Below are 15,996 nucleotides of genomic sequence, written 5' to 3' on the forward strand. Positions count from 1 at the left end.
TTTGTAAGAATGAAGGTAAAATCTTTTCAGAGAAAGACAAAAAATGAAAAATAAAATCTATATCTGACACGTGTGCATGCTCAGTCATGTCTGACTCTTTGTGACCCCATATACTGTAGCCCACCAGGATCCTCAATGATAGGATACTGAAAGAGGAACTCCCCAGGTCAGTAGGTGCCCAATATGCTATTGGAGATCAGTGGAGAAATAACTCCAGAAAGAATGAAGGGATGGAGCCAAAGCAAAAACAATACCCAGCTGTGGATGTGACTGGTGATAGAAGCAAGGTCCGATGCTGTAAAGAGCAATATTGCATAGGAACCTGGAATGTCAGGTCCGTGAATCAAGGCAAATTGGAAGTGGTCAAACAAGAGATGGCAAGAGTGAATGTCGACATTCTAGGAATCAGCAAACTGAAATGGACTGGAATGGGTGAATTTAACAGATGACCATTATATCTACTACTGTGGGCAGGAATCCCTTAGAAGAAATGGAGTAGCCATCATGGTCAACAAAAGAGTCTGAAATGCAGTACTTGGATGCAATCCCCAAAACGACAGAATGATCTCTGTTCATTTCCAAGGCAAACCATTCAATATCACAGTAATCCAAGTCTATGCCCCAACCAGTAACGCTGAAGAAGCTGAAGTTGAACAGTTCTATGAAGACCTACAAGACCTTTTAGAACTAACACCCAAAAAAGATGTCCTTTTCATTATAGGGGACTGGAATGCAAAACTAGGAAGTCAAGAAACACCTGGAGTAACAGGCAAATTTGGCCTTGGAATACGGAATGAAGCAGGACAAAGGCTAATAGAGTTTTGCCAAGAGAACACACTGGTCATAGCAAACACCCTCTTCCAACAACACAAGAGAAGACTGTACACGTGGACATCACCAGATGGTCAACACCGAAATCAGATTGATTATATTCTTTGCAGCCAAAGATGGAGAAGCTCTATACAGTCAGCAAAAACAAGACCAGGAGCTGACTGTGGCTCAGATCATGAGCTCCTTATTGCCAAATTCAGACTAAAATTGAAGAAAGTAGGCAAAACCACTAGACCATTCAGGTATGACCTAAATCAAATCCCTTATGATTATACAGTGGAAGTGAGAAATAGATTTAAGGGACTAGATCTGATAGAGTGCCTGATGAACTATGGACAGAGGGTCGTGACATTGTACGTGAGACAGGGATCAAGACCATCCCCATGGAAAAGAAATGCAAAAAAGCAAAATGGCTGTCTGGCGAGGCCTTACAAATAGCTGTGAAAAGAAGAGAAGAGAAAAGCAAAGGAGAAAAGGAAAGATATAAGCATCTGAATGCAGAGTTCCAAAGAATAGCAAGGAGAGATAAGAAAGCCTTCCTCAACTATAAGCAAGGTGAAAAGACAGCCTTCAGAATGGGAGAAAATAATAGTAAATGAAACAACAGACAAATAACTAATCTCAAAAATATACAAGCAACTCCTACAGCTCAATTCCAGAAAAATAAATGACCCAATCAAAAAATGGGCCAAACAACTAAATAGACATTTCTCCAAAGAAGACATACAGATGGCTAACAAACACATGAAAAGATGCTCAACATCACTCATTATCAGAGAAATGCAAATCAAAACCACCATGAGGTACCATTTCACGCCAGTCAGAATGGCTGCGATCCAAAAGTCTACAAGCAATAAATGCTGGAGAGGGTGTGGAGAAAAGGGAACCCTCTTACACTGTTGGTGGGAATGCAAACTAGTACAGCCACTATGGAGAACAGTGTGGAGATTCCTTAAAAAACTGGAAATAGAACTGCCTTATGATCCAGCAATCCCACTGCTGGGCATACATACTGAGGAAACCAGAAGGGAAAGAGACACGTGTACCCCAATGTTCATCGCAGCACTGTTTATAATAGCCAGGACATGGAAGCAACCTAGATGTCCATCAGCAGATGAATGGATAAGAAAGCTGTGGTACATATACACAATGGAGTATTACTCAGCCATTAAAAAGAATACATTTGAATCAGTTCTAATGAGGTGGATGAAACTGGAGCCTATTATACAGAGTGAAGTAAGCCAGAAAGAAAAACACCAATACAGTATACTAACGCATATATATGGAATTTAGAAAGATGGTAACAATAACCCTGTATACGAGACAGCAAAAGAGACACTGATGTAAAGAACAGTCTTTTGGACTCTGTGGGAGAGGGAGAGGGTGGGATGATTTGGGAGAATGGCATTGAAATATGTATAATATCATATATGAAACGAGTCGCCAGTCCAGGTTTGATGCATGATACTGGATGCTTGGGGCTGGTGCACTGGGACGACCCAGAGGGATGGAATGGGGAAGGAGGAGGGAGGAGGGTTCAGGATGGGGAACACATGTATACCTGTGGCAGATTCATTTTGATATATGGCAAAACCAATACAATATTGTAAAGTCAAATAAAATAAAATTAAAAAAAAAGAAAAGAAAGCCTTCCTCAGCGATCAATGCAAAGAAATAGAGGAAAACAACAGAATGGGAAAGACTAGAGATCTCTTCAAGAAAATTAGAGATACCAAGGGAACATTTCATGCAAAAATGGGCTCAATAAAGGACAGAAATGGTATGGACCTAACAGAAGCAGAAGATATTAAGAAGAGGTGGCAAGAATACACAGAAGAACTGTACAAAAAAAATCTTCATGACCCAGATAATCATGATGGTGTGATCACTCACCTAGAGCCAGACATCCTGGAATGTGAAGTCAAGTGGGCCTTAGAAAGCATCACTACGAACAAAGCTAGTGGAGGTGATGGAATTCCAGTTGAGCTATTTCAAATCCTGAAAGATGATGCTGTGAAAGTGCTGCACTCAATATGCCAGCAAATTTGGAACACTCAGCAGTGGCCATAGGACTGGAAAAGGTCAGTTTTCATTCCAATCCCAAAGAAAGACAATGCCAAAGAATGCTCAGACTACCGCACAATTGCACTCATCTCACACGCTAGTAAAGTAATGCTCAAAATTCTCCAAGCCAGGCTTCAGCAATACATGAACCATGAACTTCCAGATGTTCAAGCTGGTTTTAGAAAAGGCAGAGGAACCAGAGATCAAATTGCCAACATCTGCTGGATCATGGAAAAAGCAAGAGAGTTCCGGAAAAACATCTATTTCTGCTTTATTGACTATGCCAAAGCCTTTGACTGTGTGGATCACAATAAACTGTGGAAATTTCTGAAACAGATGGGAATACCAGACCACCTGATCTGCCTCTTGAGAAACCTATACGCAGGTCAGGAGGCAACAGTTAGAACTGGACATGGAACAACAGACTGGTTCCAAATAGGAAAAGGAGTACGTCAAGGCTGTATATTGTCACCCTGTTTATTTAACTTATATGTAGATGATCTGAGAGTACAGCATGAGAAACGTTGGGCTGGAAGAAGCACAAGCTGAAATCAAGATTGCCGGGAGAAATATCAATAACCTCAGATATGCAGATGACACCACCCTTATGGCAGAAAGTGAAGAGGAACTAAAAAGCCTCTTGATGAAAGTGAGAGTGTAAAAGGTGGCTTAAAGCTCAACATTCAGAAAACTAAGATCATGGCATCCGGTCCCATCACTTCGTGGGAAATAGATGGGGAAACAGTGGAAACAGTGTCAGACTTTATTTTTGGGGGCTCCAAAATCACTGCAGATGTTGACTGTGGCCATGAAATTAAAAGACGCTTACTCCTTGGAAGGAAAGTTATGATCTACCTAGATAGCATATTCAAAAGCAGAGACATTACTTTGCCAACCAAGGTCCGTCTAGTCAAGGCTATGGTTTTTCCAGTGGTCATGTATGGATGTGAGAGTTGGACTGTGAAGAAGGCTGAGTGCTGAAAAATTGATGCTTTTGAACTGTGGTGTTGGAGAAGACTCTTGAGAGTCCCTTGGACTGCAAGGATATTCAACCAGTCCAACTGAAGGAGATCAGCCCTGGGATTTCTTTGGAAGGAGTGATGCTAAAGCTGAAACTCCAGTACTTTGGCCACCTGATGCAAAGAGTTGACTCATTGGAAAAGACTCTGATGCTGGGAGGGATTGGGGGCAGGAGGAGAAGGGGACGACAGAGGATGAGATGGCTGGATGGCATCACCGACTCAATGGACATGAGTTTGAGTGAACTCTGGGAGTTGGTGATGGACAGGGAGGCCTGGCGTGCTGCGATTCATGGGGTCACAAAGAGTCAGACATTACTGAGCGACTTAACTGAACTGAACTGAACTGAACCAGGATCCTCTGTCCATGGAATTCTCCAGGCAACCATCCTGGAGTGGGTTGCTGTTTCCTGCTCCAGGGGATCTTCCCGACCCAGGGATCAAACATGAGTCTCCTGCACTGACGGGTGGATTCTTTACCACTGGGCCACCAGGGACGCTCTCTACATCTGACACCCTACAGCAAAACAAACTCTTGATTGATTAAAAATGTAAACATAAAAAGGAAGTCCTAGAAGTATGAAAGAAGAAATGTTTGGATTTTAAAATAATATTGAAGTGGAAGAGACATTTCTAAGAACTGGCTAGAGCCCAGGAGCTGTGAGTGACATTGTGGTCAACTTACCTGTTTTCTTAGTATATAAAGAGTCTTATAAATCAGCAAGGAAAAGACCACAAACTAATAGAGAGTTTGGCAAGGAAAATTTTAAAAACTGTTCACTGGAAAAAAAAAAGAAGTACAAATGGTTTATAAACATAACAGCGCTTGCTCATCTTCACTCAGTTAAAGAAATGTAAGTCAAAGCAAGGAAATTTAAAAAAGTTTAACTTATCAGATCGGGCAAGAGTTAGAAGTCTGCTAACAGTAAAGTCAAGGGTATGTGGAAGCAGATACAGTCACGCTCTGGTGGTGAGAACGTAGACGTCCTTCTTTTTAACGGGCAGGCTGAAAAGAGCTCTCAGAGTGTAAAAGCACGTACCCTTTGATCCGGCAGTTGTGCTGTTAGTCGTTTATTTTACCGAAATACTCTCATACATTCGCACAGATAGAAGTACAAGGACGGATTGCAGCTTTGTTTGTAATAGCAAACAACTGAGAACAACTTAAATATTTACACACTGAGAATTATTTCAATAAAAGATGATGCAACCATCTAATGCATGGAATACCATACAGCTATTTTTTTAAAAAAGGAGGTGAAATTACATATGCTGAAACAGAAAGATCTCTGTGATTCATTGTAAAGCGAGAAAGAAGCACATACAGAGAACAGTATATACATATTCATCCACAGGAAGACTTATAAGAATGTTTATATGGAAAATTTTTGGAAGAAGAGCGAATAAAGATTTAACTCAGGAGCAGGGGTAAACCCAGTGGTCTGGGATAAAGAGGATTCATTTTTTACTATATCTTTTTGAATATTTTAAATGTATGTGGCTTTCATAATGAGAATTTAAAAAGCTAAATACACAATGCAATCACATTCAGTAGGGGACATTCCAGATCTCTTCACTGACCCTGCATGACCTCCAGGATTAGGTGCGGAAGCCCGCCTGGCGAGGACGCCTCCTGGTGACGCAGCCTATGTGACCTTGCTCACCATCTCCCAGCATTTCTCTTCGTCAAAAAGTGAGTGAATAAACAGATAGATGTATAAAAATGTTTTTAAAAAGCTTGCACTGGTGTTTCCAATGAACATCACATACTGACTAAATGAGCTTTGCAGTCTTATGACCCACCGTCTTATAACTGTCTTCAGTGTATTTTTTTCTTACCTTCACTGAATATTTTTGAAAGGGTGGAGCTCTAGGAATTGGGAACTCATATTGGATTCTCCCAAACCCAGCTTTCCCATTTTACAGACTAAAAATGCCAGACTTCTTTCTTTGTAGTCTTTTTTTAAAAAGAGAGAGAATAGAAAGCTCGTCTTCATTTCTTCTTACAGCTTTTTAATTATTCACTTTTGGTTGCGCTGAGTTGTCCTTGTTGCACGCGGGCTTTCTCCAGTCACGGTGAGGGGGGCTTCTCTTGTTGTGGAGCAGGGGCTCCCGGTGCCCCACCTCAGTCATTGCAGCTCAGTGGGGGCTCAGTAAAGAACACAGGAGACGTGAGAGGTGGGCTTGATGCCCGGGTCAGGAAGATCCCCTTGAGGAGGGCACAGCACCCCACTCCCGTGTCCTTGCCTGGAGAAGCCCATGGACACAGGAGCCTGGCAGGCTATGGTCCGTGGGGTCAGCAGGAGCCAGACAGGACTGGAGTGCTTTAGCAGGCGTGTGTGAGCTCAGCTGTTGTGGTTCACAGGCCCCGCAGCCAGGTCAGGAGTTGTGGTTCATGGGCTTAGTTGCCCCTCAGTGTGTGGAATCTTCCTGGACCAGCGGTGGAACCTGTGTTTCCTGTGTTGGCGGCCAGATTCCCATCCTCTGTACCACCAGGGAAGTCCCTTTCTTTGCAGTTTTGATGGATGTTTCCGTATGAAATGATGCTGGTCTTTTTAAGATGTCTTCACTTCCCTTGGACTGCAGGAGATCCAACCAGTCCATCCTAAAGAAGATCAGTCCTGGGTGTTCATTGGAAGGACTGATGCTGAAGTTGAAACTCCAATACTTTGGCCACCTGATGCAAAGAGCTGACTCGTTGGAAAAGACCCTGATGCTAGGAAAGATTGAAGGCGGGAGGAAAAGGGGACGACAGAGGATGAGCTGGTTGGATGGTATCACTGACTCAATGGACATGAGTTTGAGTAAACTCCGGGAGTTGGTGATGGACAGGGAGGCCTGGTATGCTTCGGTCCATGGAGTCACAGATTCGGACACGACTGAGTGACTGAACTGAACCCTCCCCTGACATTGCTGCTCCTTTAGCCATACCTACCATAGCCATACCTACGGTTTCTTGAGCACATCATCACCTCAGTGTCTTTATTCCTTTACCTTTTTTTGCATGAATGTCTCTGATTCCTTCCTGGAAAATTGTTCCTCATCCATTAAGGCCCACTTCGAAGGATACCTCTTTTATGAGCTCTGATCTGACACTTTCAGGCAAAATTAGCTTTTCCATCATCTTTGTTCTGGGAGGACTTTAATCTGAGGGAGGCCAGGTTTCTCCTCATCCTTCTGCTCTGTGAGCCCCATGACAACTAGATGAACCTGAGCCCTCTTCAGAGCAACTGAACATCAGATGGTTCCCACTGGACGTTGGAGGGTTAGGGTGGTGGGGACTCTGCTCATGGCAGTCTGGGCTCCACATTGGCTTGGGCATGTCACTCCACAGAGGAAGGGCAAGAAGGGACCAGACAGGGGTGTTAATGTCACACGCATGTATGTGTTTTATATGAGTTACCTCTTCCATTCTTTACCTTTCAAAGCAAGTCATCTTACCCTCATTTTGGAAATGTGGAAATCTAAGGCTCAGAGACTTAGATGGTGAAGAGTCTGCCTGCAGTGCAGGAGATCAGGTTTGATCCCTGGGTGGGGAAGACCCCCTGGAGAAGGGCTTGGCAACCCACCCCAGTATTCCTGCTTGGAAAGTCCATGGACAGAGGAGCCTGGCGGGCTCCATGGGGTCGCATAGAGTCGGACACGACTGAGCAACTAACACTTTCATGGCTCAGAGAGATTAAGTAAATTACCCGAGACGGGTGGTGGAGTTCAGTGTCAAACTTGGGACTTTCTGGTTGTTCCGTTGCGTTCTGGAATCTGCTTTCCGGGAGGGAGAGGTTGAGACTGAAGCAGCCGTGTTCTCCCTCGGGGGGGCATGTCTCCAAGCTCCCCGCTCTCTCCTGCCCTGGAGGTGAGCAGGGTGGGCTGAGGGGATGCGGAGGGGAGCAGGGCTGAGGAGATGGGGGGCGGCACGCAGAGGGGAGCCGGGCTGCAGAGATGGGGAGAGAGCGGCCCCCATCCGCGTGGCTCAGCCTCTCAGTCTCCAGGGGAGCCCAGGAAGCAGGGCTGAGGAGATGGGGTGAGGGCGGCCCCACTCCGCGTGGCTCGCCTTCCCCATCTCCAGGGGAGCCTGGGTTGTGGATGCGCTCCTGACCCCAGCCCTGTCCTTCCAAAAGGCCAGCTGGAGCGGTGACGCTTTCTGGAATAACACGGGGAGGACAACGATGAATACTTGGCAAGCTCTGGAGTAGGAAATGCGAAACACGTGCCTGGTTGGGGTTCCTTCACATGTTTCTAATCAACCAACCAGATTTCGCTCCAGTCTTTTATGGCTTCTCTGAAATTTGTAGGGAAATCGAAAGCCAAGTGTAGGCCTGGTCTGATTTGTGGTTTCTCTCGTAAATACCTTGTCCCCGACTCCTTCCACCACTTAGTGAAAATTATTATTGCAGTAAAACTTCTTAGTCATAGTTTCCAGGGGGTGAAATTTCTTAGCTTGTCATATGGATGACATGAGACTAGTATGGTTGGATGAGTCTGTATGGAATCTGACAAAAGACAGTTGAAAATAGATATTGAAAATTCTACAAGTAAGATGTACTGCAGCTTCAATTCCATTCAAGAAGCGTTTTAAGCACCTATTACGTGTGAGGTATGACCAAAACTGTATAGAGAGGTAAGTCCTACTTTTCTTAGCAAATTCCATACCTTACACTGAATACATCTTAAAGTGAGCTCACTATCTTCATAGTTCAGAGCTCAGATGATGGCACTGCCAGTCACCCAGATGCTGAAGCTAGAAGCCCTGGGACCTTCTCTGATTCTCCTCCCTTCCTTATGACCATATTTAATCAAGTCCAAGTGATTTTTCCTCTGCAATTAAAAAAAAATTTGCTTTCTCATCTCCGTTGCCATAATTCAGGTCTACATCTTCATCATCTCTTGCCTGAATGTTCCAGTGGGTTTCTGAGTTTGCTCCAACTCATGTCCATCGAGTCGGTGATACCATCCAGCCATCTCATCCTCTGTCGTCCCCTTCTCCTCCTGCCTTCAATCTTTCCCAGCATCAGGGTCTTTTCCAATGAGTCAACTCTTCTCATCAGGTGGTCAAAGTATTGGAGTTTCAGCATCAGTCCTTCCAATGAATATTCAGGATTGACTGGCTTGGGGTTCCTTTAGGGTTGACTCGTTTGATCTCCTTGCTGTCCAAGGGACTCTCAAGAGTCTTCTCCATGCTGGGACTCCTACCTCATCCAAGAGGGTCAGGGAAGGTGCTAGTTAAGTGCTATTTAAGGTGCTATTTAAGAAGAAAGACTTACCCAGGTGAAGAGAAGAAATGTGGAAGAGAACGCGGGTAAAGAGTCAGCAGCGAGACAGAGGGGAATCCGCAATGCTAAGAAGGAGGGGTTACAATGCTGAGGCCAAGAAGGAAGCAGGCAGAGGAGCTAGTAAGCATGCACCGCCAGCAGGGAGCAGCAGGAACTGGGGCACCTCCAGCCCTTCCTGGCTCTGAGACAGAATGGCCAGGGCTGGGCTCATGGCTTGGCTTGGGCAACATGAACCAGGATCCAGCTAACTAGAATCCTTAGCTAGAAACCTTTGTCAACAGCCAACAACCCTGACCAGATTATCACTCAATGAGGTTAAGGAGTTGACACTTTATCTTTGCAACAGTGGAAAGCCTTGCAGGGCACCAAGCAGAGGCATTAGCTCAGGTTGGAATTTTAGGCTGATTTGTCCAACCGCAGTTTGGAAGGGAGATTGGACACTCCAAACTGGAGTCAAGAGGAATGGTTAGGGGGCTTTCTCAGAGGAAGCGGAGGCCTGGCCTTAAGGAGTGGCATCCATCAGAATCAGCACCATTGTGAGGAGAAAAGCTAAGCAACAGCCTGAGGGGAGCCAGGCAGGAACGGCAGTCTCTTTCTCTTTCTCGTCAGAAGCCCGCATTAGTCAGAGACAGAACAGTGGATTTGCTGAACCATGATTTTAACTCAGTGAGGAAGCAGTTTCTTTTTTTTTTAAACACCTTTACTGAGGTATAATTGATATTAAAAATCTGTGCATATCTAATGTATATAATTTGATGAGTTTGGCCATATGCATTTCGAAAAATGGTATAGATGATCTTATTTGCCAAGCAGAAATAGAGACACAGACATAGAGAACAAATATATGAACTAAGGGGGAATGTGGGAGGGTGGGAGGAATTGGGAGATTGGGATGGATACCAGCATAGTACTGATACTACGTGTAAACAGATAACTATGAGAACCTCTCGGAGAGCACAGGGAACCCTGCTCAGCGCTCTGTGGGGACCTGAAGGGGAAGGAAGTACAAAGGGGGTACATATACGTGTATGTAAGGCTGATTCATTTTGCTATAGAGACTAACACAACATCACAAAACAATTACAATAAAAATTAATTTAAAAAACCCAACAAAGTGACAAACATATCTATTCCCTCCAAAAGGATTCTTAACAATAGAAACTCAGCAAAGGAGCAGACAGAGAAACAGCACAAGATTCTGTGAGTCCCCCACGCGTGTCCAAATGCATGTCCCCTTCGGCCTTTTGAGGTATCATCACCTCACCTGTGCCGAGGACACCGATGTTTGTGTTGTCTGGCCTCCCCCTGGAAACTTTTTCACGAGGCAATTGAAGAATCTCATTCATTATCCAGAAAAGCAGCTTGAGCTTTCACAGTTGTGCAATTGCACCAAGTTAAATTTTTACAGGCCCTTGGTTGGCCTGGCGCGGGTGAAACGTGAGCCCGCAGGGTGGGTGTGAGGCGGACAGGGAGTCAGACAGTGATGGAGTCAGCCGCACTGCAGACTGGCCTTGGTCTGTGTTCATGTCTTCTGGCTCCAACTCAGGGGTGCTTGAGGGCTAGCGTTTGGTCTGGAAAAACCATTAATGAACAAAATAATCGTTCATATTTTCTCTAGTTTTCTAATCATGTTCAAAAATCTGTTGTTTCATTTTTTTAGGTCTCTTGATTTTTATTAATTTTTTAAAAAGTTTTTATTTTATATTGGAGTATGGCTGATTAACAGTGCTGTGACATTTGGACAGCTAAGGGACTCAGCCACACAAATCCATCTTTCCATTTACCCTCCACACTCCCCTCATCCAGGCTGCCACGTAACACTGAGCCAAGTTTCCTGTGTAGGACCTTGTTGGCTATCCATTCTGAATCTAGCAGAGTGTACATATTCGCCTTAGAGAATGAACTTATGGTTGCTGGGGCAAGAATGGGGGGAGGAGACGGTGAGGGAGTCTGGAATCGACATGGACACTTGGAAAATCTATTTTAAGCAAAGGGCGAAAAATCCCTGCTGTGAAAGAGCAAGGTGTCAGGAAGAGTTGGACTCTAATCCCTAATGTTTTCCTCTCTCACGGTTCTGGAAAAACTTGATGAGATATACCCTTCTCTGGGTCTCATTTCCTTGTCTGAAGATTCTTCTGTGTGATAACCCCACGCTTCTATGAAGTCTTTGCATTTTGAAATGTCAGCTCATAGTAGGTCCTCAATATATATCTGAAAATTGGAGGGATGAGCCTTGTATGCTAAGCCCAGAGCTGTTAATGGGAGACACATATATGTATACCTATGGCTGATTCATGTTGATGTTTGGCAGAAATCAACAAAATTCTGTAGAACAGTTATCCTTCAATTAAAAAGTAAATAAATTAAAAAAAAAAAAAACCATTAAACACTCCAAAAAAAAAAAAAGGCCCTTTGTGTTTCAGCTGTTCTCAGTCATCGGCACAGGTGGTGGCTGGCACAGGCCCACGGGCATGTACACGGCTGTCCCGTCACAGATGGGAGGAAGGCAAGAAAAAGACGGTCGGGCAGCATCTGCACAGAGGTTTGCCAGACGTGCAGGAAAGGCCATTCACAGCAGGGGAAGTCAGGGACAGCTCTGGTGGGCCAGAGGTTAACAACCCACGCTCCTGTGCAGGGGACACAGGTTCGATCCCCGGTCGGGGAACTAAGATCCCACATGCTGCGGGGCGACAACCGAACCCAATCCGTCTCCACCCACCCGCCCCCCACAACTTTCCACTAATGGTTGCTCTTCAGCTGAAGCTTCAGCTCCCCACCGTCCCTACTTTCATCAAGCAGAACGCACATGACCATCTGGCGGGGGATCTCCGCATGGTGTGTGAAGCTTTCCTAGAATAATGGTTTGAATTACTTTTGTAAAACAGCAGAACCCTCTTTCCATATTGAATTTTATTTAGAGAAACAGTATGAAAACAGCTGTGGTCAGACAACAACTACAACATCATACATATTTATCAGGCATTTATAATCTCCCAAGCACTGTGCTATGCACTTGCCATATATCTTCTCATTTAATCTTTATTACGATCCTACAATGTGCTGCTTTTAAGACAGGATGATTTCTATCCTCTTTTTAGAAAGGAGGTAGCTGGGAAAGCGGTAAGGAACCCGTCTGCCAATTCAGGAGACATAAGAGACCTGGGTTCAATCCCTGGGTTGGGAAGATTCCCTGGAGGAGGGATGGCAACCCACCCATGGTTCTTGCCTGGAGAAGCCCATGGACAGAGGAGCCTGGTGGGCTATGGCCCACAGGGCTGTGAAGAGTCAGACACGACTGAGCACAGCCGGGACTGAAGGTGACAGCTCACACACGCAGAGGTCAGGCAGACGCACCAGCCTGTCCTCCTCGGGTCCTCATGGCGCAGGAGGTCGGGCGAGCCCGCCTGGAGTCTGCGTGCTCCCCTTCCTCCTGCGAGGGCAGGGGTAGCTAAGCCTGAGCCTCCTTGCTCCAGCTCAGGAATTCAGATGATTTCCCAGGATGCTGTGTGACGTGATTTAAGAAATATTGCCCTGGTTTCTTCTCCGGAGCAAATCACTCTACAGAGTCCACCTTCTGCCACGTTGATTCAGCGTGAAAGGGGTCCTGTGGCCAAGTGAGTCTTCAGATGCAGAAAGAAGTGACAGTCACACACACACACAAACGGGTATTGTATGCTTCCATTTACATGAAATGTACAAGACAGGTAAATCTATAGAGACAGGAAGTAGACTGGTGGTCATCTAGGACTGCAAGATTGGGGAGTCATTAATGGATGATTAATGGCTACAATGTTTTGCATTCTTTTTTTTTTTTTTGGAGTGATGAACATGTTCTAGAATTGATTGTGGTGATGGTTAACTCTGTGAATACCCTAAAAACCATGACTTGTACCATTTAAATTGAGGAATTGTATGTTATGTGATTTATAGCTCAATGTGGCTGTTAAAAAACCCAAAACAAAAAATAAAAATAAGTACAGCAATGATCTTCAAGTCAAAACGAATCACGACACAGCTGCTGGCAGCAACATGACCATTCTACCAGGGACACAAGCAAGGGGAGGGGGGAGCCCTCTGGGGACCCTGGGGAGGATACCAGATCTTCCTGGGAGTCCAGCAGCAGGCAAATGCCTCAGGCAGCTGAGAAGCTGTGTGGGTGATCTTGGTAGAGCTGATATCATGCAGAAGCTTAGAGCCACGAGAGTGCAGGGCTTGTTTGCCTTGGACGCCCAGATAACAGATGCTGTGAGGAGGACCCAGGGAAGAGGATTGCAAGATAGGCAGGAGCTCAATGATCCCATTCCTTGAATCATTCATTCATCCATTCACTTCTTTTTTCAGAAAATATTTACACGGGGTAAATTATGTGACCCAAGTGAAGAAGGCTGACAGCTGATAATGAGCGAGAGGACGGCTCCCTGGATTGGCTGGTCGGGGAAAGGCTCTTTGAAGAGGTGACTTAAAACTTGGTTCTAAAGGAGGAACTGGCCCTGGAAGATCCACCGAGAAGTATGTTCTATGCAGTGGACACATGGTGTGTGTGTGTCATTGTTAAAAAAGAATAGGCATATATTCAGATGATATTAGGAAAGATGGAGCACGCTCTGTGGGAGACAGTTGAATGTGTTTATAGATTGTGATGAAATCAGTAGAGAACAAACTGAAAGCTAAGGGGATGGTTGATTAAAGAATGTTCCGGAAGACCTGAGAAGAGAAGGATTCTGTCGCATGCAGAATGGAGACTGGACATACAGTTTCCGGCGCCAGGACAGGAAGCAGAGCTCCCTCCTGCTAGTTCCTGTGATCTCTGCTGGCGAAGAGGAGACCGTCTGCTGAAAGAAAGGCACCGGGAGCGGGCTCCAGGTTCTGAGGGCTGGGAAGGACCATGGAGTGGGCGGGGGGCTGGCCAGGGCTGCATATAAGGCGTCCGGGGGGCCGGGCACCGCACTGTGGGGCACGCAGGTGCTGGGGCCACAGGACACGCTATGCAGTGTTGTGTGGCTCTCGCAGAGCACGATGCTGGGGCTTTGGAGACGGTCTGACGCCGGTTGGACCGGGAAATGAACAAACTGAGCAGGAAAGCAAGTTAAGATAGAAACTGACATTAAAGTCTAGACCAGGACATAAAGGAAGGAAGTGATGTCGAGAAGGAGGGAAAAAGCAGAAGGATTCTAACGAGTCAAAAGCCAAACAAGCATGATGGGAAGAAGGGAAGGCATCAGAATGGAGCTAGTTCCTTGTTACTCCATGGTAGCCCTGCGCACACACATTAAAGTACTTGCAAGGATAACAGTAGCTACTTGTCACTGTCAGAAGAAAGGCAAGTTTGACCTACATAATTTCATTTAATTCTCATAGCACATAACATAATCCCCATTTTACTGATGAGAAAACTGAGGCTTAGTGAGGTTAAATATATTGCTTGCAGTTTATAGCTAGGAAAAAGAAGAAACTGTATCTGTCTGATGACACCAATGCCCACAACCACCAGACAGATACACATTTCTTACTGTAGAATAGTCTATGACTCCTGCACCCTCGTGTTAAGAGCTGGCAACCCAGGCCAGTCATAGTAACCCATCAGGCTCGGCAGGATGAAGTCCAAATCCCCGCAAGAGACACAGAAGGTCAGAGTCCAAACCACACCCTCCTCTGTAGTCACAGCCTCCCACGCCCTCTGTTCTCGCCTGCAGGAACTATTTTCAGAAAGGCCTCAGGACAGCTTTTGGACATGATGCTATCCGGGTCAGTGATGTCCTTCTTCCTCTTCTCCTGGCTGAAACCTTCCAGTCCTTCCAGACTGAGTGTGAGTATCAGCCCCTCTCCCCTTATCTCAGTGGAAAAATCACAGTGATGCCATTTTCCAGACCAGCTGTCTCCAGAGCATCTCTGCAGACCCGCACCACAGCTGTCCTCCTCACACTAAAATTCTGGTACACTGACTCCTTGTTCAGGGCTTTCTTTACAGTCTCACAGACCCTTCCCCTTCCATTCAGTATTTCACCATCTGGAAGGGTCCAGAAAAAGGAGGGGAAAAGACTCTGACCAAGACCAGTGATGGACTCAGAGCAGCCTCAGGGATCCCTGGGCTTGTTCCAGCACTTCAGATTGGCCAGTCTGGTTCCCGCAGCATCCTTTTAGCAGCTGGCGAAGAGGAGAAATCAGACAATAAAACAATGTAGTCTATGAACTCAAGATATCTGTGGATATCCTTAACTTTTAACACTTTTTTCTTAAACACTTTCTAACACTTATAATCCAAAAATTAGAATGTTGAATAGTTATCTTTGCTCTGTGTTATACATTATAACTATAATAGGTGCTTCTGTGTTATAATCCAGTTAGTGGGGTGGGTCACTCAATAGGGAGGTGGGTGGTTTGTGTGTGCACCCAGGATGTGGTTGAAAACCCCCCGCAGATTTCACTTTCTGGTTGGCTGATTGGGCAGATATCTTATTTTTCTGGAGCGGTTTTTTCCTTCTGTGTAGAATGGCAGTCGTAGGAGAGCCTTCCTGGCATTGTTTGGGAGGTCAAATGACAGGCTGATTGTCCAAAGCTCTTTGTCAACTGTTGCAGGCTTTAGGGGAAGATAATGGGGGTATTATTTCCCGGAGTGTGAGAGGGCCTTACAGGAGGCACTGCCCGCGTTTAACCTGGAAATGCTAATTCAGGGAACTCGCCAACCGCGCGGCAGGAAAACCCGGGGAGAGGCCGGGGCCGGATGCAGGAGCAATGGCAAGTCAGACCCCATGGAGTCTCCCTGAAAGAGAAACATTAACCCGGCGCGTCGGGGTGGGGGCGGCGGCCTCCGG

The 15,996-nt window shown here is 45.6% G+C and overlaps 1 protein-coding gene across 3 annotated transcripts in view; it reads left to right on the plus strand.

Annotated features, from left to right (window-relative positions):
* Nucleotides 1–13,849: 13,849 nt before the first annotated feature.
* Nucleotides 13,850–15,996, plus strand: part of ENPP2 (ectonucleotide pyrophosphatase/phosphodiesterase 2) — a 135,439-nt gene continuing 133,292 nt past the window's right edge. The window contains exons 1-2 of one of the 3 annotated variants that reach the window (XM_025264960.3): nt 13,850–14,047; nt 14,878–14,990. In XM_025264960.3, coding sequence (XP_025120745.3) covers nt 14,916–14,990 — 75 coding nt within the window. In that variant the 5' untranslated portion in view covers nt 13,850–14,047; nt 14,878–14,915. Of the gene's footprint in view, nt 14,048–14,877; nt 14,991–15,435; nt 15,920–15,996 lie in introns of those variants that run through there. The other 2 variants (XM_044928496.2, XM_025264963.3) reach the window with 2 other exon arrangements.

Source organism: Bubalus bubalis, chromosome 15, assembly GCF_019923935.1.
Source record: "Bubalus bubalis isolate 160015118507 breed Murrah chromosome 15, NDDB_SH_1, whole genome shotgun sequence".
NCBI lineage: Eukaryota > Metazoa > Chordata > Mammalia > Artiodactyla > Bovidae > Bubalus > Bubalus bubalis.